Source organism: Saimiri boliviensis, chromosome 2, assembly GCF_048565385.1.
Source record: "Saimiri boliviensis isolate mSaiBol1 chromosome 2, mSaiBol1.pri, whole genome shotgun sequence".
NCBI lineage: Eukaryota > Metazoa > Chordata > Mammalia > Primates > Cebidae > Saimiri > Saimiri boliviensis.
Genome location: NC_133450.1, coordinates 171,773,629 through 171,798,862, shown reverse-complemented (window position 1 = coordinate 171,798,862; position 25,234 = coordinate 171,773,629). Strand labels below are relative to the sequence as shown.

Genomic DNA, 25,234 nt, shown 5'->3' with positions numbered 1-25,234 from the left:
TAAGAGTCTATTTCTTCAGTAATGTTCAAACCGGAAACTTCAGTAAATTTCAAAATAGAGTAGAAGGAAGGCTGATCTCCACACCCCTTCACTCAGAGCAGTCTTCCTTTTATCCTGGCTTTGTAGGATTTGAAACACAGAAACATCTGAAAACCATTGACAGGTCTACTTCTTCATTTTGATGTGAAGAAAATGAGGCCCAAAGAAGTAAGATACATGCGAATCTACATCCATGTCTTTATTACATAATAAGCTGTTATCAAGGTTGCTGACATTATACTCTAATAGCAGCTCTATGTGTGCATATAATTGAATTGCTGTTTCTCACAAAACATGGTTTTCATTTTTTAAAAAGAAAAAAAAATCCCTTGTGTTCTTTCCTTGAAACGATTTCCCATGCTAGTCATTAGTAAATATGTCAAAATAATATATTCCTATGGAACATCAAAGCAATTGAAAGCTCATTTTTAAACAAACCAATTTTCTTTCTTTCTTTCTTTCTTTTCTTTTCTTTTTTTCCTGAGACAGAGTCTTGCTCTGTCACCCAAGCTGGAGTGCAGTGGTGCGATTTCAGCTCACTGCAACTTCCGCCTCCTGGTTTCAGGTGATTCTCAAGCCTCAGCCTCCTGAGTAGCTGGGATTACAGGCTTGCGCCACCCTACACCATACTCTGCTAATTTTTGTATTTTTAGTAGAGACGGTGTTTTGCCATGTTGGCCAGGCTAGTCTCAAACTCCTGGCCTCAAGCCATTCTTCTGCCTTGGCCTCCCAAAGTGCTGAGATTACTGGTATGAGCCAGCTAAACAATTTTCTATTCATGACAGACAGAACAACTAGAAACACTCATTCTATTGAAATGCTTGAAATGTTGAAGCGACAGTTTTTTATCAACTGAGTAAAAGTACTTCATGGCACTTCTACTGACTTCTTTTATGCTAAAATCCAACCTTGCTCTATAGAACCACATTATTCAGTGGTTTGTTTACATTGTGTAGGTGGAAAGAAAACATAGGTAAAGATGAATTACATCATACAGTGTTCTCCAAAAATTTATGGGTAATCATTTGCCTCCATTTTCAGGTACCATCTTCTTATATCTTGTCAAGTTAATCTAGTGATGCTTATGTGGATTAGCTATTTAAAGTCAGCCAATTAACTGGCTTCCATAAAGCTAGAGCTGGAATTTACTTAATGTGCTAATTTTCAAAAGAATAGACATGCAATTTTATATCCATTAGAAAAACTTAGAAAAATGATAATCCACAAATACTGAGTCAGTTGGCAATGAATCTAAAATATTCACACACTGGTTGTTATCCTTCTGGAAAGAATTTGGTAATGTGTGCCAATAGCCACAAAAATTCTGAAATTCCGTGATCTAACAATCTCACTCCTGAGTATTTATACCAAGAAAATCATTTGAAAGGAGAAAAATACTTAGGTATTAAGTTATTCATTGCATTATGCAAGTATATAAGTTAAATAAACGAAATGATCTACTGCAGGGGAATATCTAAATAAATTATTGGGCAATCATTTAGTGCAATCATGATGCAAACTCTATGATGAGCAGAAAATGGGGAAAAAAACTTTTCTTATAACGCAAAATGCTGTTCATGTTACAAATATGATGGAGCAGAGACAGTGAGTTGATTTCATGACTTTTCAGGAGAGATTCATTTTAATGAATAAATAAAGCAAATGGCATTTCCTTTAATGCATGGATGATGGGATGGAGTTGAAAAATAATTAAGCCTAAGTCTACAATGCAGAGATTTTTTTTTCCCCTGGTAACAAACTATTTTCTCTAATTAAGTAAGCCTGATAAACACTCTTTAATTGATTGCTGAATAGGTGATTTTACCTCAACCAGAGGAGTAGTTTATGTAAGTGAACGGACCTGCCTGCTCCAGGAACAAACTGTTGCCAAATTAGGATGTTTCTATTTCTGGCCTTCTACAAAATCAAGGAAAGAAGTAAAGACTGTTTCCTCTAATGGGATTCTACAGACAAAAATGTCTTCAGCATCTTGGGAGAGGCACCTGCCTTACAGGAGGGCTGTGAGATTCCGCTCTGTGCGGAAGAAAGCATCCTGCCCACCACAACACAAAATTTCTTCCACGCTGAAGTTACTCTACTCTTATAATACCCAAGAAATTCCTCACACAAGCCAACAGTTTCTAGACTAAGTGAACTCCATTACCTCCTCCACAGGTTGCTGAGCAAGGAAAGAAATCCGTCTCCCTCCATCGGTGGATGATGGGTTGATAGAAGATGAACTGGACTGCACTGTCGGCGGAGCCCGAGTTACGAATCTGTGGGAGTCAATGGAAAAGGACAAGAAGTAATGCGGCAGTGGGGTGCCTGCTGGTCCCTCGCAGCTTTGAACAAGAGCACGTGGTATTGCGGACGGCCGTAGGCTGTGTGAGGGACTGCTTCGGGGGAGAAGTGGCAACGGCAGTCTCATGCATCCTACCATTTGACTGCTAAACCGTCCTTGCGTGGCCTTCGCTCTCACTTTCTTCTCAGTTCTGTTGCCACAGAACAGGGATAGCAATATCTCAGTGTGCGATTTCACTATCATCTTCTGATGATATTCCCTTCCCCTCCTTTATTTCCAACCTCTTTGGTATAATAGATAAAATTATGTGGATTTTTAAATGTAGATTCAGAAATAGACAATTCGTTCTAAGAAAATTATACACTGCGGAAAATAAAAGAGCCTGGTTTTGGCTAAGAAAAAAGAAGAGTTGAAGAATTAAATAGCACTTCCCGTTCAGAGACATATATTGGGCTTCTGGTCAATTTAGTGATTCACATATTTGAGTGTGCAAAGTTACCAACTAGACACTTGCTAAAATGCAAATTCCTGGGCCCATGCCCAGAGATCTAGGTAATCCAAATGTTGATAGTTTAAGAATCAAAATGAAAACCACCAATTTATGTCATACAATTACTTAAAAACAATTTATTTACTTTTAAATAAAACTGGTGCTTCTGTTTACAATAACGAAGACCTGGAATCAACCCAAATGCCCATTGATGATAGACTGGACAAGGAAAATGTGGCACATATACACCATGGAATACTATGCAGCCATAAAAAATGATGAGTTCGTGTCCTTTGTAGGGACTTGGATGAATCTGGAAACCATCATCCTCAGCAAACTGACACAAGAACAGAAAATCAAACACTGGATGTTCTCACTCATAGGTGGGTGTTGAACAATGAGAACACATGGACACAGGGAGTGGAGCATCACACACCAGGGCCTGTAGGAGGGTGGGGCTAGGGGAGGGACAGCAGGAGGGTGGGGAGGTTGGGGAGATATAACATGGGGAGAAATGCCAGATATAGCTTACAGGGGGATGGAGGCAGCAAACTACCTTGCCATGTATGCACCTATGCAACAATCCTACATCATCTGCACATGTACCCCAGAACCTAAAGTACAATAAAACAACAACGACAAAAAACAAAAAAAACTGGTGCTTAACAGAAAGTGCAACTTTTATTTATTTATTTATTTTAGCAGGGGACATGTGAAACAACAACTCCTTAATGGTTCTTAAGAGTACGAGGTTGAGAAAACATCCTCAAAATGAAGAGAAGTTAAAAAGTGCCTTATGTCAACAATGTCATGAAGACAGAATGATACAACATTTAGACTGTTGGGCAAGGTTTGTACTATTTATTTTAAGGAGGTTCCAAGGACAATTGAGAGGATTACTTCTTACTCTGCATTACAACAATTACTAAGTATCAGAGTCCAACTGAACCACCCGCCCTAAGTCTTAGTTAAGTGTTTTTAAGTCCTACATTTTCTTAATTGCTCGTAATCCAGGATAAATTGATGGATTTGGTCTTCAGATTATTATAAAGATAGTCCTATTTCTGTGCTACTTAATTTAACAAATGGATTAAACATCTAGGATGCAGGGGGGGAAATAAGAATATTGAAGAAATAGGACCAAGAAAAACTGATGGATGCTAAACTCTACATCAGTTTTTGGAGTTTAGATGGGAATATGGAAATGTTTCTCACAAAGTCTGAGAGAGGTGGAAAGAAGGCAGAGACCAAACCTACAGAATGTCTCATATTACCCTGGGATTTTGAATCCTGTGGATGTTTCACTTATTTTCTAATTAGAATAAACAGTGATACCATTCCCTACTTTAAAACAAAAAACAGCTGAAGTAATAGTGTCTTTAATAAAAAAAGGGCACTGCTTATAGATTTCTATTTCTCATTTCTATGTGTCAGATACAAGGGTAGCTAATTGCTTGCTTAGAGATGTAGTATTAATCAAATTCCTTGGAAAGTTATAATTTTTTTTTTTTTTTTCAGCTCGCAAAAGCCTCTAGCTCTCTTGGGATGTGTGGTTATCACACTGGAAAGCTTTCAGAAAAGAACTCTCATTTAAACACAAGATTCATGACAAAATAAAAGACCAGAGCATTTGTTTAGACTCAAAGAGATGAGGGTTTTTGTTTGTTTGTTTTGCTGTTTTTGTTGGTTTGTTTTTGCATGTGTTCTTTTTGGAATGCTAACCTGAATCCTGGGAAGTAAGGGAAACAATTGTAGCTTCTTACAGCCAAAGTGAAGAGGATAAAATTCGAGAAACCCTGTTCTAGAAAGCTCCAGTCTGACACATTTGGTGTAGGGAGCTAAACACATCTGGTATATGTAATTTTGACCTCCTTATGTTAATAAAAGAGAGTGTTTGAACCAAGTTCTTCTTCCTATAATCACAGTGTTTCAACATAATGATTTCACTCACTAACAGTAAAAGACAAAAACTTTTCCATAGCAATAGACTGCACTGTCATGATAGAGCTGGAGGGCCGTGAAAATGTGTGTGTGGGGTTATGGTTGAGCTTTAAGTCCACGTAAAATAAAGGAATCAAGGAGAAATGATAAACACACGAAGACATCATTAGGCACACAAAGGCTTTTCTAGATAAAGCACTGTGAAAACGCCTTTTCCTTTTTCATTGGGAAAACGCTGTGAGCTTTGGGATTTTCCTTAAGTTTCTTTCTCTTACTGATGTAGAAACTGTTGTTTCAGATGGGCCAGCAAGCAGGCCGGCAGTCACGGGTCCCCCCAACCTGCCTTAGCTGTTCAGTTGCTGCTATGATGTGGACAGGCAGGTAAAAGGAAGCCACAGGTGAGCCACTACTGTGCACCTCTGAGCTGACATCCACAGTGACATAGGACTTGTTCACACTGCTCTCAGGGCGACAGGGATGTCATGACTTTGGAAAGCTCGGAAATTGTGAACATATATCAGTATGTCTGCCAGGGAGACAATAACATGCAAAACTGATCAATCTGTTTATTAAACGTGTCAGTCTATTAGACTCAGTTTTGGGCTGTTCCGGTAGTTGGCAGTGATACTGTCAATGCAGGAACTGCTGTTAAGACTACTTTAAAATGCTTTTGTTACGGGCTTGCAAAGATATACAATAATAAAATCTTCCTTATAGCAGTTATAGATATATAAATACCTAATTTAAAAATAATTGTTATCTTATCATCTTTCTCTCATGTTCTGTAAACTCCATGGAGGCAGGTACATTTATCTTGCTCATCACTCTTCAGCATCATCTACGATGTCTGGCACATAGTAGGTATCCAAACAATGGCTGAATAAATGAATGCATGAATGAGCAAACAATTGAATTAGATACCTTATAGGTACTTTTGGAATTTCAAACTATTATTTGTGATAAATTCTTAGATGAGTCATTACCTTTTAAAATATATCTGCCAGCGGTTTCCTTGGAGATGTTGCTGATCACTTGGTTTTATCATCAAAGGGTGAAATTCATAAAAAGAAACTATTATTCCAAAACAATGTTTATCCAAGAGCACTTTTTTTTTTTTTTGAGATGGAATGTCATCCAGGCTGGAGTGCAGTGGTGTGATCTCGGCTCACTGCAACCTCTGCCACTCGGGTTCAAGTGATTCTCCTGTCTCAGCTCCCGAGTAGCTAGGACTACAGGCACACCACCACACTCAGCTAATTTTTGTATTTTTAGTAGAGATAGGGTTTCACCATGTTGGCCAGGATGGTCTTGATCTCTTGACCTCATGATCCTCCCGCCTTGGCCTCCCGAAGTGCTGGGATTACAGGCATGAGCCACTGCACCCAGCCTCCTCAAGTGATTCTCTTGCATCAACCTCCTGAGTATCTGGGATTACAGGTGCCCACCACCATGCCTGGCTAATTTTTTATATTTTTAGTAGAGACAGGTTTTTTCCATGTTGGCCAGGTAGTTCTCAAACTCCTGACCTCAGGTGATCTACCCACCTCAGCCTCCCAAAGTGTTGGGATTATAGGCATAAGCCACCACGCCTAGCCCCAAGAGTACCTTCTACCCTCCTTAGAAGGCTGTCTTTTTAGACAGGATAGTATAGGGAAGGGAGCTTGCCAAAATGCTACTTACTATGCAACAGAGGCAGTCATCTCATTGTTTGAAATATCTGATAATTTTTTTCAATTTTTTAAGTGCCTTTATATATGTACAAATTATACACAACTTTATTTCAACACTCTTGTTTTCAAATATGTGTAGGAATCCCAATCCCTAGGATCTATATTTAGTTAGAATCCCCCTTTCTATATCTCTTTAGCTTTCTTTTAATTTCTGTGATATATTTTTTTGATTATGTAAATAAAAACATATGTTTCTATTTATGTAAACAAAAAACATAATAATAGTACTATTACAGATAACAAGCCTGATAATTTTAAGAGCTGGAAATGCTAAGATTAGGCATTAGCAGATTAAAAATAATTTTAAAAAATGTTAGTACCCAACTTTACCTTTATACTTTTTATAGTTTTCTAGTCTTTCTAGAACTCCAGACCTCCATATGAGAAAATAGTGCAGTTCAGCCCATTGGCTCCTAGCTCAGAGTTTTTTTTTTTTTTTTTTTTTTCTTTTTAATAGAGATGAGGTCTCATTAAATTGCCCAGGCTAGTCTCAAACTCCTGGTCTCAAGCAATCCTCCTGCCTCAGCTCCCTGGAGTTCTGGGATTCTAGGCATGAGCCACTGTGCTCAGCCTACCTAGCTCAGGGTTATGATTAATGCTGCCCACAGCGCTTGAGTAGGGCAGCAGATCAGAGATGCTTCTCTGGAAACAACAGGTATAATGTTGTCTAAGGAACAAAGATGGTGGCAAAGATTTGTCAAGAAGGAGACGCTAAGTGGCAAAGCAGACTATGGCCTACTTGGGGACCGTCCCAGTGGTCAGATGGGGAAGGGGGAGGATAGGAAACCAGTGACCAGAGCTGAGCTTGGTTTTGTGGTGGTAGGGAGTGAGGCAGGATTGGGCAGGAATCTGCAGCTCTCAGGAGTGAAGGAAAGATGAAGAACCAGTTCTCTGTCTCTGCATCCTAAACCTTGCTGTGGATTGGCAAAACAATATATGAAATCTAATGAGAAATGCAGCATATTCTAATTAGCTCATTCTAAACTCTTGGCATCAGTCAGCAAAAGAGGCATATTTATTGGCGGAGTCACTCCCTGTAAAAGTTGGGTAGGAAAATCCACCACTTACTTTTCACTTATTTTCTTTCCTATGGTTGACTTAAACTTTTCATCTCAAGAACACATGGCTTAGGACAATGGTTTTCCCTTTTATGAGCATGGGTTAGCTGAAACGGGGAGGCTGTCTAGAAACAGGCTGGGTGTCAGGGTGAAACCAACCTGGGATCAAACGTTTACCAAAGCTCAGCCTCCAGTGGATAAAGGAATTGATTACAGATGCTCCTCAACTTACAGTGGGGTTATATCCCAATAAACCCATTTTAAGTTGAAAATGTAAGTTGAAAATGCATTTAATACATCTCACCTACCAAACAACCCAGCTTCTCCATATCTACCTTAAATGTGCTTAGAATACCTATGCTGGGCTACAGCTGGGCAAAATCATCTAACATGAAGCAGGTTTTATAATAGAATGTTGAATATTTCATAAAATTTATTAAGTACTGTGCTAAAAGTGAAAAACAGCATGCATGGTTGTACAGGTACTTGAAATACAGTTTCTACTGAATGCATATTGCTGGTGCACCAGAAGAAAGTCGAAAATTTGTTGTTGGTTATTGTATGTGGAGGACTGACTGTATTTCATTCCTACCCAATATTCACAGGCTGCCCAAGTATCACAAATGCTTTTTTTTTGAGATGGAGTTTTGTTCTTGTTGCCCAAGCTGGAGTGCAATGGTGCAATCTCTGCAACCTCTATCTCCCAGGTTCAAACAATTCTCCTGCCTCAGCCTCCTGAGTAGCTGGGATCACAGGCATCTGCCACAAAAACCAGCCAATTTTTGTATTAGTAGAGATGGGGTTTCACCATGTGGGCCAGGCTGGTCTTGAACTTCTGATCTCAAGTGATCCACCCACTGCAAAGGCTTTCTTAAGCATATTAGCTTGCAGTGCATATTTACAGCTTTTACTATGTGTCTTTTTTCTTTAGTATTCAATGGTGTGCATCATTATTTCAAAATTATCTATCTAGTCTTTTATCTTCCAAATGACATTACAAGCTAGGAGAGGGAAGATACTATACAGGATGGTCAATCTGCCTTATGTGTCAATCATCTACTAAATGAAGGATATGCATATATAAATATATTTTTATATATATGCATGGGAATTCTATAAACTTAATCATCTGCTAAATGAAGGATATATATATATATATATATATATATATATATATACATATATGCGCATGGGAATTCCATAAACTTACTTAATAAAGTGAATTCCCATTATTTTGCACATGGGATTTCTCTCCAGACTCCTCATATTGTTTCCTCTTATAATAAAAGCAAGTTTTGGATCCTAAATTGTATGCAAAGTTATGTTCAAGTTTGTCTAGAAAAAAATACAAAGGCATCATCCTTTCCCTAATATTCTAACTATGATTAGAAATCGCAATGTTTCTATTCCGTTAGAATTCTCAAAGATGCTACTTTGGTAACAATTGGAATAATGCCAACCTTTCTAACCAAATTTCCCAACTATAGAAATGTAATACCTTTTAAAAACTGTCCTCTGCAGGAAATAAGTGTTCTCTCTTTATCAGTGCATGATTTACGAGTCAGTGCTCTTAGCTCTGAGTATGCTATTACTTTCTCTTCTGCTATGTGTTTCTGCTATTTTGGTACCTTCTTCTCTGTCTAATCTGGTTTTCTGTATATATTTTTCAAATGGGCAAAACCAGAATATGTACCAAAATATCTTAGCTGCTGTTACAGGCAGAGCTAAGTTGGAGGTTCTAATGAAAAATGGACCTATGACTGAGAAGGACTCTTCTGCCTGGGAAAGCCATTCTCTTTCATTGGGTCTGCAGCTTTGGAAAAGAAGCACATGGCATGGGAAGGGAGGGTGGGGATACTAAGCCAGCCAGCTATCCAGCTGATGGCCAGATCACCTCTAATAATTAATGTACTGACAGATGTCACTGCCAGTCTGCTCTCACAGCCATTTATCTTAATGATTACCCCTGCCAAATTGTTTCTGGGTATATGACTGGTAAATGGATCAGCCTCTCACCAACTTCAGCAGAGCAGCTTCCTGCCATTGTGTAAATAGATCATAGTGATTGGTTTTACTGAAAGGCAAAGTGTTTTAAAAAATGGAAAGTAAGTAATTTGGATCTAGATCTATCCACTTTTATACACACTATCTCATTTAATCCTTCACAAGGGCTCCTTCAGAAGTGGGGAGTATTTTATTACCATTTCATAAAGGAGTAACAAGTATGAGGAGGCAAAGCAATGTACTTAAAGTCACACATCCAGTAAGCAGCAGGTTATCTATTCTACTGCACCAAACTGGCATTATCAAAAATGTATGTACAGCCAATGGAACAAGTTTAAATTTTTTGAAAGAAATGCTCCTCTAGGAAGCAAGATGAGAATTCACTCTAGTTTTAAAGGTGGCCAGAGAAGGATATTCCATAACATTATTTTGGAACCAAGGGCAATATATAACAATTGCTCACTATGAGAAAATCTTCCTTTTGCACAAAAAAGTATTTTCCTTTTTTTTTTTTTTTTTTGAGACGGAGTTTCGCTCTTGTTGCCCAGGCTGGAGTGCAATGGCACGATCTCGGCTCACCGCAACCTCCGCCTCCTGGGTTCAGGCAATTCTCCTGCCTCAGCCTCCTGAGTAGCTGGGAATTTTCCTTTTTAAAGAAACAAAAATAGTATTTTGGCAATAAAATTTCATGGAGATACTGACAAGTGGCCATTCTGATTGCTGCATATCTTTTTCAAAAAGTAATTCAGTGCTTAAATTAATATATAATGCATCCACCAAAAGGCAGAACTATTAATAAATTCATAAGTTGCAGGATAAAAAAAAACAACATACAACCATCAATAGCATTTCTATACACTAATAACAAACCATTCAAAAAAGAAATTAAGGAAACAATTCCACTTATAATAACTACCAAAACAACTTCAATATTTAAGAGTAAATTTAATCAAGAAAGTGAAAGACACGGAAGACTAAAGAACATTGATGAAAAAATTGAAGAAAGCAAAAATTAATGGAAAGATATCCTGTGTTCGTGAATTGGAAGAATTAACATTATTAAATGTCCATACTACCCAACATTATCTACAGATTTAATGGGATCGCCATAAAAATTCCAATGATATTTTTCACAGAGATGGAAAAAACAACCCTACAGTTCACATGAAATCACAAAATACCCCAAATAGCCAACACAATCTATAACAAAAGGAAAAAAGCTAAAGGCATCACACGACCTGATTTCAGAATCTACCGGAAAACAATAAGAATCAAAACAACATGGTACCAGTCTAAAAACAGACACATAGACCAAATGAAACAGAAGAAAGCCCAAAAATTAATCCACAAATTTAAGGTAAATTAATTTTTTTAAGAAGTTGCTGAGGAAAGGACAGTAGTGTTTGAAAAACTTTCCGTATGTGGAGGAATGAAATTAAACCCGTAGCTCACACTATACACAAAAATCAACTTAAAATGGTTTAAAGACTTCAATGTAAGACCTGAAACTATAAAACTACTAGAAGAAAGCATAGGTTACAAGCTTCAATTAGTCTGGGCATTTCTTTGAGTATGACCCAAAAGCACAGGCAGCAAAAGCAAAAATAGATAAATGGGATTACATCAAACTAAAAAGCTTCTGTACAGCAAAGGAAACAATCAACAAAGTGAAGAGACAATCTAGAGAATGGAAAAAAATATTTGCAAATTGCACACGTGATAAGCGGTTAATATCCAAAATATATAAGAACCCCAAACAACTCAATAGCAAGAAAAAAATCTGATTGAAAGATGAACAAAGGATCTGAATAGATTTTTCTCAAAAAAGGGCAAACAAATGGCCAACAGGTATATTTTAAAATGCTCAACATCACTGATCATCAGGGAAAGGTAACAAATTCTATAATATCCCCTTACACCTGATAGAATTTCTGTTATCAAAAAGACTAAAGAAGTGTTGGCAAGGATGTAGAGAAAAGGAACCCCTTGGATACTATGGGTAGGAATGTAAATGGATTCAGCCATTGTAAAAAACAGTATAAAAATTTCTTTAAAATTTTTGATAAATAGAACTACCATATGATCCAGCAATCTCACTCCTTGATATATATTCAAAGGAAATGAAATCAGTATGTTGAAGAGATATCTGCACTCTCATGTTCCATGTAGCACTCGTACAATAGCCAAGATGTGAAATCAACCTAGGTGTTCATCAACAGATAGATAAACAAAATGTAGTATATATGCACAATGGAATACTATTCAGCCTTAAAAAAGAAGAAAAACCTGTCATTTGACAATGTGGATGAATCTGGAGAACATTACGTTAAATGAAATAAACTAGTCCCAGAAGGACAAATACTGTGTGATATTAATAATACTTCCATGTCCAATCTAAAACAATTGACCTAATAGAAACACAGAGTAGAATGCTGGCTGCTGAGGGGTTGGGGTGGGTGTGAATTGTGGGGGAAATATTGGTCGAAGGATATAAAATTTCAGTTAGGAGGAATAATTTCAAAAGATCTACCTACAACATGGTGGCTACAGTTAATAACAAAGTATTGTATTTGTGAAAATTGCCAAGAGATAGATTTTAAGTGTCTTCAACATAAGAAACTGATAAATATGTGAAGTAATACATAAGTTAATTAGCTCAGTTCGGCTGTTCCACAAAGTATGCATATTTGAAAACATGTTGGATATGATGAATATGTACCATTTTTGCTTGTCAATTAAAAATTAATAAAAAATAAAAGAGAACTTGTTTCAATTAGACTGTTTGAAAAGACATGTCCACATCTCAAAAATAAAACCCTGCCATGCCTTTAAAAAAAAAACCTCCGAAAAGCTGTTGCACAGCTCTCTGTGAAGACACAGACACTCATGGCCTCTGTGTAAGCACCACACTGATGGCTTTCTGCTGTAGTTTGGTTTATTTCACTTTCTGAATCACCTGACTTCATACCACCAGGTCACCAGAGTAATGACCTCATCTCAAGGATGATGCTATTTTGCTGATTGTGAAGATGGACTTCAGTGTTTATAATAATGTTTATCAAGGTGAGATTGGTTTGAGACTTGGGGACATGGCCATTTATATCTATAAAGAGGATTTGATTAATCAACTGTATAAATGTATTATATACATAATGCAAAAGATACTATACTTTGAATGCTACTGAAAGTTTAATTCATGTGATATGTATAACTGTAACACATCATGAAAAATGATAACTAATCGATAGTAATATCTTATTTTTGGCTATTTCCCTGAGGAAAATTAGGGAAGAGAAAGTTGTTTCATTATGAAGTACCAGGAAAAAAGATAATTTTCTTATTTTTTTCTAAATATTATTAAATTACCTGGCTCATTTTAAAGTTTAAGCAAATTAACTTTAAGAATTATATAATCTATCTTAGAATAACTTTACATTTATTTGATTCCCAGTATTTTCTAATGAAGCATCGAAGGTAAAGATATATACTCTTAGAAACAACACAGACTATTAAAAGTATTCTGGACCAAAAGTAAAGAGATGTGATTTTTAGTCCTGGCTTCCCATCATTGTGAACTCAGGAAAGTCACTCAGCTCTCCTGAAGCAAAGTGTCCTTGTGGGTGTAATAGAGATGTCAGCATCTGCTCTACTTAAACAATTGATGTGTGGCAAACATTCTTTATTCATCCAGCACTTGTTAGTGCTTACTGGGTTCTTCTTATGGAGATATGAAGACAAATACAATTCAGTTCCTTCCCTCAAGGAACACAGAGGTGGGGAGATATAGATAGAAATTTTGGGTAGAGTCACAGAATACTCCTAGAAGGAGATCTTGAAGAAAAAATAAGAGGTAGTGAAGAGACTGGAAGACGACAAGATAAGAGCATTCCAGGTAGAAGGCACAGCATCATGCAAAGGCAATGGGTTACGAGAGTATAAGGTGCTGGGGGACCTGCCCATCATTCAGGTCTGAAACAAAAGGGGAAAAGTCAAAGGTGAGCTTGGAAAGGTGGGCACAATCCAGCTTAGCGAGAATAACAGATGCTGTGCTATGGATCTAACCTGCAAGCAATGAATGATGGTGAGGGGTTATGAAAGATTAGAAAAAGGGGATTTACAAAACGCACTCTGAAGGTAACATAGGCAATGAAATCAGAGGCTGGGAAACCAGAGTCCATGGTACTAGTTCAGGTAAGAAAATATACAGGCCTGCACTAACACAGTAGGAGAAGGAGAAGGATGGAGAAGAAAGACCAATCTTGAGAGACAGTTTGGATGAAGTCTGACTGGTGGCATATAGAAGGGAAAAACAGGGTGAATCAAAGGTTTCTGACTTGTCTGGGTAGACAGTGTATTTGCAAGATTTAAAAAATAAAGATGATAAAGTAGGTTTCTGGGGCTAGACAAGTTAAACTTAGGTGTGTTGGGCTTGTTGTGTCTCTGGGTTATCCAAGTGGTGAGGTGCAGAATGCAACTGGATAGATGTAACACATTTGACAATGACGTGAGCCGTTCCAATGCAATACTGCTTGAATCCAGTTCTATAATTTCAGTATGTGCATTAACTCTGACAAGGCCACTAGGGAAATTACTATAGTATACATGGTCTATTTAATGATACTCCAGGGGCTTCAAAGAATAAAGACATCTTTCACTTCTTTACTAGATTTTCTCGCTTAACGGAAATCATTTAACTACCTACAGCATCATTTCTATCGTGAGCTACCTCTGATGGCTTGTAGCTTCTTGCTCATGTTCATGTGGCTGGCGTCTGGACTGGATTAAAAAAGAACTACCATGCAGATGGAAACGGAGGACAGTATTCTGGAATCTTTCTCCCTCCAACCTTACTGCCTATCGCATTTTCTTAGATGCATTCTTACTTCCAGCTGCCATGGGGTCATCAAGCTTTAGCTTAAATCAAATGTCCTCTGGCTCCAGGTCCCATGATGAAAAATTTATGGAGTCCTGGACACATTACAAGTTTTACAGCTTTACAGCTGAAATCCTTCAGGTCCTCCTGACCTACTGAAGGAAAAAATATGTTTTATTTTATTGTGATTCCCAAATGTTCTTCTAGTGTGTGCATTTTTCCAGCAGAACGTGCATGTTGCTTCCAGCAATGTGTTTTATATTACCTTGAAGAGTAGGGAGGCCCTGATAGAAGGAAACAACGTAGTTTTCTTGCCAGTACAAAAGAAAACAGAACTTGCCATTGGAAGCATGATGAGTTGACCAAGTCTATGGATCATCGGTCTGTATTTCTCTTTTACTGAGGATAGCCTATATAAGCCGACAACTGTATCTTAACTATTTTAAAAATAATCTGTAGCCACCAACTTATGACACATTGGCCTCTTAGGTGGGGTTATTTTATTATTACATAATATTTTATTAATCATATAGTAAAGATTTCCTATGACCTTAAAATATCATATGTTCTCATAAAGTCCAGGATGCAGCTAGCTCAACACCCTCCGATTAAACATTTCCTGGGTAACACACAGGCTTTCCAAACATATGTCAGAACCTAAAGTCTCTCTCTGCTCAGGAAATTATAAGTAACATCAGTTTGGATGTGGTTTGCAAAGGAGGTGTCTAAATTGGGCTCACCTTGATAATGAAATCTGCTGTAAGCGGTCCAGCCATTCTCAGTATTTCTTTGTCTGGAAATTTCTGGAAGTCCACACTAGAATTGTCAACAAGAAAAGTTCCTGTGGAGCTGAGACTGTTTTCACCTTTAGCCCCCTGGAGGCTTTTGGTTTCCAGATCTGCATAATCAAACACATGAAGATGAGAGAAAGATGTTCCAAGGGCAACCACAGGCAAGCACGTTTCATGCAACAAACTTTAGAGGTAGGTAAGGGAGACATCCTTCTTTATATAGCTGACAAAATTGAAATTGTGATATCAACTAAATTTACAGGCACTGCTGAGTCACATAGGAATTTATGCTGCAAATGAAATTATTTTAAAACTCATTAGCCAAGCATTCATGGGTTCCTGTCAAAAAAAAAAATCTTTGACTCGTCAGATGACCTTATTTGGGTATCCCACTTTACTGCAACCCTATTCCTTTGACTAAACCAATTCTCATACGTATCTTTTTGACTTCAGTCTTGAAGGCCCTCAGCCTAGGATACCCTCCAGTTTTCTTTTTGCTCTAGAAGATCCAGGTGCATCGCTGAGTTACTTCAGTAGCTATATGAATTTATATTCGTGCATTAACCTGTGTTTACTTATACGTTCTGGTTACTTGCTGCACTGATGCTATTGTGCAAAATGAAGAAACAATAGTGACTTAAGAACAGGAGCCATCATTTTCAGTATCCTCTCTTTTTAAAATCCATTTTGACACAATTCAGCTTTATGTACATACAGAGTATTTCATAAGTGCTTAAGATAGAAAAAAAAGAACCCTTTATTTCTGGAGCATTCATATCCAGATTTGGCCAATGACAAAGCCTGTGAAGCATGTTTTGTGGTAGAAAATCAGAGCATGCCGGAGATGATGGTAATCATGACGTGTGATTCAGAGAAGACTAAGTTCTCATGTGACTGAGGGGTGATTTAGAACAACTGTCTGTTGTGTGCCTGAAGAAAGATAGGTGGACTAAGGCTAATGGTTTCTAAAGCTTGACAAGAACGTTTGGTTTCAGCAGAGATACTTCAGCAGAAAAATGTAGTGCTTGGGTGGGGTTCTGGGTTAAAACAGTTTTAAGGTCCCTGAAGGTACTCGAGTACTAAAGATATCTGTATTACATTACTGTAGAGGTGGTCTACTTGTGCTGTCTACTGCAAGGAATACCAAGAGCTGGAAAATCTTGGTGTTCAATTAAATGCCCAGTGACTCTCAGATGAAGTCTGTCGAACACTTTTTCTAGAGTAGGCCAGGCTTCCCTCCCCTGCCTCAGTGCAGAGGAGATCCCACTAAAGAATATAGGACACATCAAGGGAATACTGGAGTGAGGAAATCACACTTGTTATCATCAGGGGAAAGCAACTGCCCAGAGTCTCCTTCCTCCAGCCTTCATTCCGCAAACTGCCTCACCGGCAGTTGTAGAAACCTTTCTAGAACATGAATTAACTTAGTTTTAGAAAAATCCTGCAGTTGTAGGCCTGATCTGAGCATCGAGACTTGCAGCTGTCCTAATTAAAGATGAGCCATGTGTGTAGACTAGATCGTCTCATCTTATTCTGGTTTGGTCCAAAATATTTAAGGTTGGTTTCATACTTTACCAGCTTCTGGGAGTGAAGGGCAAAAGGACTACAAGAGAAACAGGGTATCCTTTACTCCCACATTCATTTTGCTGAATTGTATATCAAATACATAAAAAAGAACACACAAGAAAACATGATTTAGCTGTACATATGCTACCAGCAGTATGTTTGTTGGGAGAGAAAAGCAGATTCCAGTTTGGTTTTCATCAAATCCTTAGGATAATTAAATCAAACAAGGCCAATTCTTCAGCTTCTTTGTGATCACATAATTAGAAAATCTTGGAGACTAACACATTTATAAAAATAAATTTCTCTCTTAAATCTATTCTTATGGGTTCTTTCTTCTGCAATCAAGAGTCGGTCCCCCACTGGTGATAATCTTGGCCTGAATATTTTATTTCAGTATCCATCACTGCTCACAAAAGTACTGGTATTGAGTGGGGTTGTTATATCAGAAGTGAGCCCTCTCCAATTCTCAGATGGGGAACAATGAATCATTTGAATAGTAATAATACACATTCATCTGTTATCTTTTGACATGTGAATACTATATTTTACAGGGCCATTCAGGATTAGAAAAAAACTTGAATCCATAGAAGGTGACTTACCAGCATTTTTTGGTTTTGCCTGAACTGTACCTTACTTATTCCTTTACTTCACATGACCTTTCAAATCCCACCTCTTCCATGAAATGTGTTTATTTTTATTTTTAGAAACACTGAAGTAGGCTCTATTGACTTTTATGAGCTTCAATTTGTCTTCCTCGTGTTTGCCTTTTTAGCATGATTTCATTCATAATCTCATTGGTAAAAAATAATGCTTGCTATCTAAATTTGGTTTCACAAGCATTTGTGTGGGAGGGGAGAAAGGACAAATGATAGATGGCTTTGTGGAAACCCAGAACAATCACAGTAGAGGAGAACAGAAATGTTCAAGGAACCAACTGAAGTGAAGCCTTTCAGTGAAACTGAATTTTGCAGAAAATGATAGTATACCATCTCCCATCCTTTTCTTTGTTTATAGCCTATAATTTTCTTCTTGTAATTTATGGGTCTATATCTAAACAACACTAAATAATAAGAAAGAGGTGGCTCTGTACTGCTGTCTTGGTATGACTGAAGATCAATTATTGCATAAACCCTGGAGGTGCCCTGCTGCCATTAGTTCTTTGGGGTTGTGATAACCACTCAGTCCTGAATCCCAGTGGCTATCTTTAAGATATGAGGGCCCTGGATTTTCTTGAATGCATGGGATGCTTAATTTTACCATGATGGTTTTCTTTAAATGCTACAGTGTTACGGTTGTTCAGTGTTTCTATGTTCCTCTGGATTGATGAAGTAATGAAACATGAGAGTAGGTTAAAAAAAAAAAGAGAAAGAATGAAGAAGAGAGAGGGAGGGTTAGAAAGAAAAAAGAAGAGGGAAGGCAAAAAAAAAAAAAACTGAGATTGGAAAGGAAGAAGAGAGAGAACGAGATCTAATAATCACTAGAACATGAACATGTGCTTAACCCATGAACAACCCATTGGGAACATCTATTTTGTGTTTCTCAGGATGACTGTGGTTAGAGATAATTACCACAGAGGTTTCTGCCATCTCATCAGGCAGCTAAAAGATAAACAGAAGCACTCAAAATATCATATTATGATAGAGTAGAAAGATTTATATTATTGTGTTTTAATCTTTTCTGGGAACACAAAATAAATAATAATGATGACAATTCCCAATCCCTCCCAAAAAAACAACAGAGTTACTTACACAAGTGATCAGGACCTTTTAAGACAAGGCGAATATGTCTGCTTCCATAGGGAATTGCAACCACAGTATCATCCACTAGAGAGAAACAAAGCAAAATCTCAAGAGCATGTCACTTGACACAAAATTACTGATTGCCTTCTAAATAAAGGCACTGACTTACATACCTCTAAAAATGACAATTTTTTAAGTGTTTGAAATGTGAAGACCAATATTTAGAAATCAACATTTTCAAATTTCCTCAAACTAAAATATGCCAAAGATGCTAGTTATTAGTTAACTCCTGGAGGATTTGGCCTTTATAAAAAAAATAGTAATTTTAATATATTGAAAAACGGATTTGTAAGTTTTCACTTTTGATTTTAAAATCTGGTCTTATATGATCAAAAACACTTGTGTTGAATGAAAACATAAAAATAAATTCTAATGTTCAAAGGACGAATTTATTATATCAAAATCTGGACTTCTCTCCAGCAGAATATAGGATGAGTAGAACAGATAAGAGGAGGGGAAGATATACTTGCATGTTCTGAACACTCCAGGGGTGGAAATCATGCCTTCTAATTCTTAAATATCCTTCACAATATCTATCCCTAATACTGTATGTAGTGAGTACCCCATAAATGTTTCTTAACATTTCTCTACACACACTCTATTTTAAAATACTTTGTAAAAATTGACTGAACCACAGGTCACTTTGTAATGGATTTCTTTTCACTCCATTTATAAATTGAGCTTAAAGTCATCAGAAGCAGACATTTAAAAAAATTAGAGCTATATTACAGGCATCTCAAATCATCATAGGCATTCTTATTTAGAACTACATTTGTAATAACAGTATCTTATCTTTATATGGCACTGCAGAGTTTCACTTTCGCCTCAATTATACTACTTACTCCCTTACCCAAAACTTTTGACACAGACACAGAGGATTTTCTGATGAAGAAATAAAGTCTCTGGGAAGTATAATGCATAGTCCAAGATCAAATGGGTAGGAAGGCACTCCAGAAGATAAGAGAAAGGCGGGGCTTTAAAAACTTACCAGCATATTCAGAAGCCCTGTGTGATTCTTTGTTCATACATTTCTTTTTATTTATTATTATTTTTGTTATTTTGAGATAGGGTCTCAGTTTTTCACTCAGGCTTGAGTGCAGTGGCATGATCAGAGCTCACTCTAGCTTCAGCTTCCTGGGCTCAGGAGATCCTCTCACTTCAGCACCCCAAGTAGCTGGGACTACAGGTGCGCACCACCATGCCCAGCCAATTTTCGTATTTTTGTAGAGATATGGTTTTACCATGTTGCCCAGGCTGGTCTTGAACTCCTGAGCTCAAGCAATCCACCTGCATCGGCCTCCCAAGGTGCTGGGACTGCAGGTGTAAGCCACTGCACCTGGCCTGTTCAAACATATTTTTTAAATGGTGTACATTATTATCCTATCATTGGAAGGATTTAGGTTAAATAAGAGAATCCCAGTTGCGACTCAATTTCTCTGAACTTTAATATTATCATCCTACATTTAGGAGAATTTAGTTTAAATCAGTGAATCTCAGAAGTTACCTGACTTCTCTGATCCTCAGTTTCCTTGTTTGTAAAACAGGAAAAACAAAACTTGCCTCATACTATTGTTGTGATATATAGACATCAATCTAGATATATAAAAGTAGCCTGGAACACAGTAGGTGTTCTATAACATTATTTTCCTCCTTCTATCCCAAATCTCTTGAAGGACAGGAATTGAAAAATTATTTTTTTTTTATTGTGTTTCCACTCTCCAAGGCCTCTAGCATATTACCTGTTGAATGAGAAAGAAGAACCATATGCTTCCAATTCCTTCCCTGAAGAGGTTACATTATCAAGTTCTCTACAAAGTTGAATATTCTACTCATGCTAAAATCTTATAGCTGTTTTTAATGTCGTACATTGTTGAATTTCAGAGAGTTAAGAGTCTGTGGCATATAAGAACAACAACAACAACAAAAGTAACGAGACTATTGAAAAACAACCAAAAAAAAAAAAAAAAAAAAGTTAGGACTGGGCCCACAGAGCTTTAAATGTCTTGCATAAAGAGATGACTTTTTAAGTTTGCAAAAGAAACACAGAGCAGTTAAAACAATGGGACTTTCTAGAAATAGAAAGTCTTTGTTTACCCTCAGGTCAAATAAAGTGCAAGTAAAAGGGAAGCTTTCTGTTTGGCTCAGCCATGCTCAGCAGCAGTCTTCTGACCCCCACACAGCTCATGTGGCCTCCCTCTTGCTCTGCTGGGAAGTGACTCACATTCCACACACTGGGGCATTAATACCCTAGCTTTTGGCTGATGCAGTAATATCTGAATGCTCCCTAAAGAAGACAGGGTATGGTAACATTTGCATGCTCCCCCGAAACAAGAGAAGAACCTGCTAGAAAGTTGTTGAGGGGGAGGGCATATGGAGAAAGTAGACCAGGTAAAAGATTATTTTCTGAGGCCCCTTGCACTCACCTAAGAGAAACGGAGCAAACTCAGGCTGGTACAAACTCCAGCAGTTGGCAGCACATGGCACAGAGCTAGGAAGCGCCTCAGCCTTCTCCTATACATTATTCTAAAAAGGGCTGATGGACCCCTGGCAAGTCATTAAGTGATCTGTAAATTCATTACTTTATTCCACAAATACGATTTGAATGTCTTTTAGTGTCAGGCTCCATGCTAGGTAATAGGGATTCAGTGACAAAGAAGACAGACAAAGCATCATCCCCACAAGATGGTCCTGAAAAAGGGATCTAAGATAAAACATGGGGGAAATATAACATACTATACCCCACAGATGAAATTACCAAAGCACATTTATTCATTTTTTTGGAGCCCTGCACCAAAGAAACCCATTTCACGCTATTTAATCCAGTGTATACCTAAGGTGTTTATCCAGAAAAACTTTCTTATGTGTCACCTATTAAAATCAGCTAATATATCTTAGAACATACTTTAAGGAACAGTACTGTTAATTTAACAAAAAACAAAGTAGGAAAAACAATTAAAAATTTCATTTTCTGCACGTTCATAAAATGCTACTTTTGAGTTGTTTATGTATCAAAACTTGTCTCATTTGCCGATAAATCCTCAATGATTTGGGACGGATTGGAAGATGCTTCTATTTGGCATCTATTACAATGTTGTACACAGAGTATTGTAAGATCTCTTAGGATGTGACAGTGATCTCGTGCAACACCTGCCTCCTTGGTCATTAATACCATTAGTATAGCTGGTGAGGCAGGGGTCACATCCTCTCCCACTGTGCTAAACATTCCTCTGGGTGCCCTTTCCTACAAAGGCACACTGTTCTAGGATCGAGTGCATCTGCCCTAATCTGTTCTGGTTTTGTTGACTGAACCATGATGCCAGTCTTCAGGACATATTTCTAGCTTATTAATTAACAATTCTAAATGATCTGCTTCAGATACCAGATAACCCCTTCCTCCATTTAACAGACAAACTTTCCATGGGAATCATAAATTCTGTCATTTCATAGATATGGGTTGCAAATGTTCTTTCTCAAGAAAATTGTTCCCAAGGATTGTACTTAAAAGAGTTATTTTAAAAAATATCTACCTATACATGTCCCACAGCTTTCTATATAGAACATTTTATACTCATTTAAAAATCTTGTCATGTGGATATTTCATGTGATTCACTGCTGTATCACAGAAAGGTGATGATAATAACATTTTGCAATGACAGAATTTCCTATTCTGATACCTGAGTTTATCTTATTTTCAGATCTATTGGTAAGTTCACGTTTTTAAAGACTCTTCCCTCTATGCCCATGGAGCTGATACTTAATTTTATTTTTAAAAACGAAAAAGCCATTTAAAAATACAATTGGCTACATATAAAAATAGTCTGCCAATCTTGAGGAGGTTTAAATGGTATATCTTCCATCTTCATGCCAGTTTTATTACTCCTAAAATATATCCGACAAAATAAGAAGTTGGGCATTTGAGCATTTCCATTTTCTCCCTAGTATATGAGATCTGTAATTGTACAATGGAAGATATATACTGGACAGGCCAAAGAAAATGCCCTCCTCATTCCCATCTGGAGAACTTCATCCTTCTGTTTGCCTAGGCCAGAAACCTTAGAGCCATCTTCTACTTCATCTTTATACCTACTCACTTAAAAAGGTCTATTGTCAAAATACCCTATTTCATTGATTCCAAGAGGCACAACTTTTCCTGCTTTAACATACGTGAAATTGGAATGCATCTCACAATCAGTAATATCTTATATTCTCTCTCACCCAGGCAATAATCTTGACATAGATTATTTTTGCCTGCACAGGTAACATCAAACAGCCAGTAGCAAACTCACAAAATGAGTGTCAGTTGCTTGGGAGAAAATTCTAAGACAACAGTAGAACGCATTAAACCTCTAGGAATCAAGTGGCTGTGGAGGCTGTAGGGAGATGAGAAATCAGAATTAGAGGTGCTTAACTGCATTCCCATAGAAGGGGTCAAAAGCTGGCTTAGCTCTATGTAATCGCAGAGCTGAATTGAGAGCCCAGCACCAAGATTTCTGCCAAACCTTCTGACAAAGATGAAATAACAGGAGCCAGATTTAAGATTCTGCCTAAAACAATGAAAAAGTCAGATAAAACCATGGTTTTTAAGATATTGGACATCAGGCAAACAAGGACAGCAATTCTGTAGACCCAGGAAACAAACCAGGTAAGCCTCAACATTGCCCCAGCTGACTGCCTTTATAGAGCTTCCAGGCTACAGCTTTGGAAGTGGGAACACTGGTAGAACTCAGTAGATTCCCTGAGTTGAGGAGACAAAGCAGAGAGTCCAAGGAGACCAAAGCAGTTAGAATTTGTGGGACAAAGTAACAGAAAGCAGAGCGTTATATAGAAAGACAACTGGGGAGACCCAAGAGGGTTTCCTTTAAGTATCCAGCAGCATACTAATCAATACGTAAGTGTGAGGAAATTACCTGGCCTGGGGAAAGAACTACACGAAAGAATTGTAGAGAAGAGTACATGGTGCTCATACAGGGATGAGAATAGCATCTTACCCCATTAGCCAAAGTGAAAGACTTCGTAAGTCATGGAACACTGAGTAGCGTACTCAGAAAGGTCTTGCCTCAGTAAAAGGGTACAATTAACTCTAGACCAAACATGGTTTTGGTCCTGTCTACCACATTTTAAGACCCCAAAGGATCAAACTGATTTCAAGTAACTTAACTGCTCCCAGAACACAGCTCAAGGACATTTATAGAAATAAAAAAATATCTAGTACCCAAAAAGGTAAAATTTGTAATGTCTGGCATCCAGTCAAAAAATATGAGGCATGCAAAGAAACCAAAAAATACAGCACATATTAAAGTGAAAAATCAATCACTCCAAACACAGAATGGACATTAAAATAGTTACCATAATGGTATTCCATATGCTCGTAAAGTTACATACTGAAAAATAAATCTCCAGATCCAGAAAATTTCACTGGGGCATGGCACCAACCATTTAAAGAAGAAATAACAGCAATCTCTTCCAGAAAAAAAAAGGAGAAGAGATTACTTCCCAACTCAGTGTTTGAGGCCATTTTGTGCTAATACTAACATCAAACAAAGACAATACAAAAATAATACTACAGACCAGTATTTCTCATGAACACAGACATAAAAAGCTTCAACAAAATACTGCCTAATCAAGCCAGCAATCTACATAAAGACTAATACACCATGACCGAGCAGAGTTTATCCCAGAAATGCAAAGTTGGTTCTTTATTTAAAAACCAATTAATGTAATGCATCACAATAAAAGCCTAAAGAAGAAAAACCACATGACTATGTCAGTTGAGGTAAAAGAGAATAATAAAATTAATCATCCCTTCATGGTAATAACTCTCAGCAAACCAGGAAAGGAAGGGAACTTCCTCAATCTGATAAAAGGCTTTTATAAAAACCTACAGCTAACATCATATTCAATGGTGAGAAACTGAATGCTTTCCTCTTAAGATTGGGAATAAGATAAGGATATCCATTGTCATCATTACCATTCATTATTGTATTGCATGCCCTAGCCACTATAATAAGACTAGAAAAAAAAAGTGGCTTACAAATTGAAAAGAGGCAAAACCATTTGTAGACAACATGATTGTTTATTGAGAAATTCCCAGTAATTTACCAAAAACTCAGAGGTATTGAGTTTATCAAGTTCAGATAACACATGGCTAACCCACAAAAATCAATCATATATCTATGAATTAGCAATATATAAGAAATGAAAATAAAGAATACAACGCCAAGCCAAGCTCAGGAACACGTGTAATCCCAGCTACTTGGGAGGCTGAGGCAACTTGAATTGAAGAGTTTGGGGCTACAGTGTGCTATGATTACACCTGTGAATAGCCGCTGCACTTCAGTCTGGGGAACATAGTGAGACTCTGTCTCTAATTTTAAAAAAGGATATAATGCCATTTGCAATAGCTGCAAAAAATAGTGGACGTGTAAATCTAACTAAAGTATATGTGATCTGCATGTTGAAAGCTAATAAAGGCTAATCAAAGGAATAAAAGACCTAAATAAACAGAGACATAAAATTCTTATACCCCATAGACTGAGTGACTTAACATGGTAAAGATGCCAATTCCTACCCCTCCAAATCAATCTGCAGAATTAACAACAAAATCCCAGTAAGACTTTTTTGCAGATATGGAGAAGCAGATA

The 25,234-nt window shown here is 37.4% G+C and overlaps 1 protein-coding gene across 4 annotated transcripts in view; it reads right to left on the bottom strand.

Moving 5' to 3' along the window:
- The window catches only part of ADAMTSL1 (ADAMTS like 1), a 982,413-nt gene that overhangs the window by 261,982 nt on the left and 695,197 nt on the right, over positions 1–25,234 (bottom strand). For all 4 annotated transcript variants that reach the window (XM_074394894.1, XM_074394896.1, XM_074394895.1 and 1 more), the window contains 3 exons: positions 18,543–18,617; positions 15,178–15,335; positions 2,204–2,315 (listed from right to left, as the gene is read on the bottom strand). In XM_074394894.1, coding sequence (XP_074250995.1) covers positions 2,204–2,315; positions 15,178–15,335; positions 18,543–18,617 — 345 coding nt within the window. The remainder of the gene's footprint in view (positions 1–2,203; positions 2,316–15,177; positions 15,336–18,542; positions 18,618–25,234) is intronic.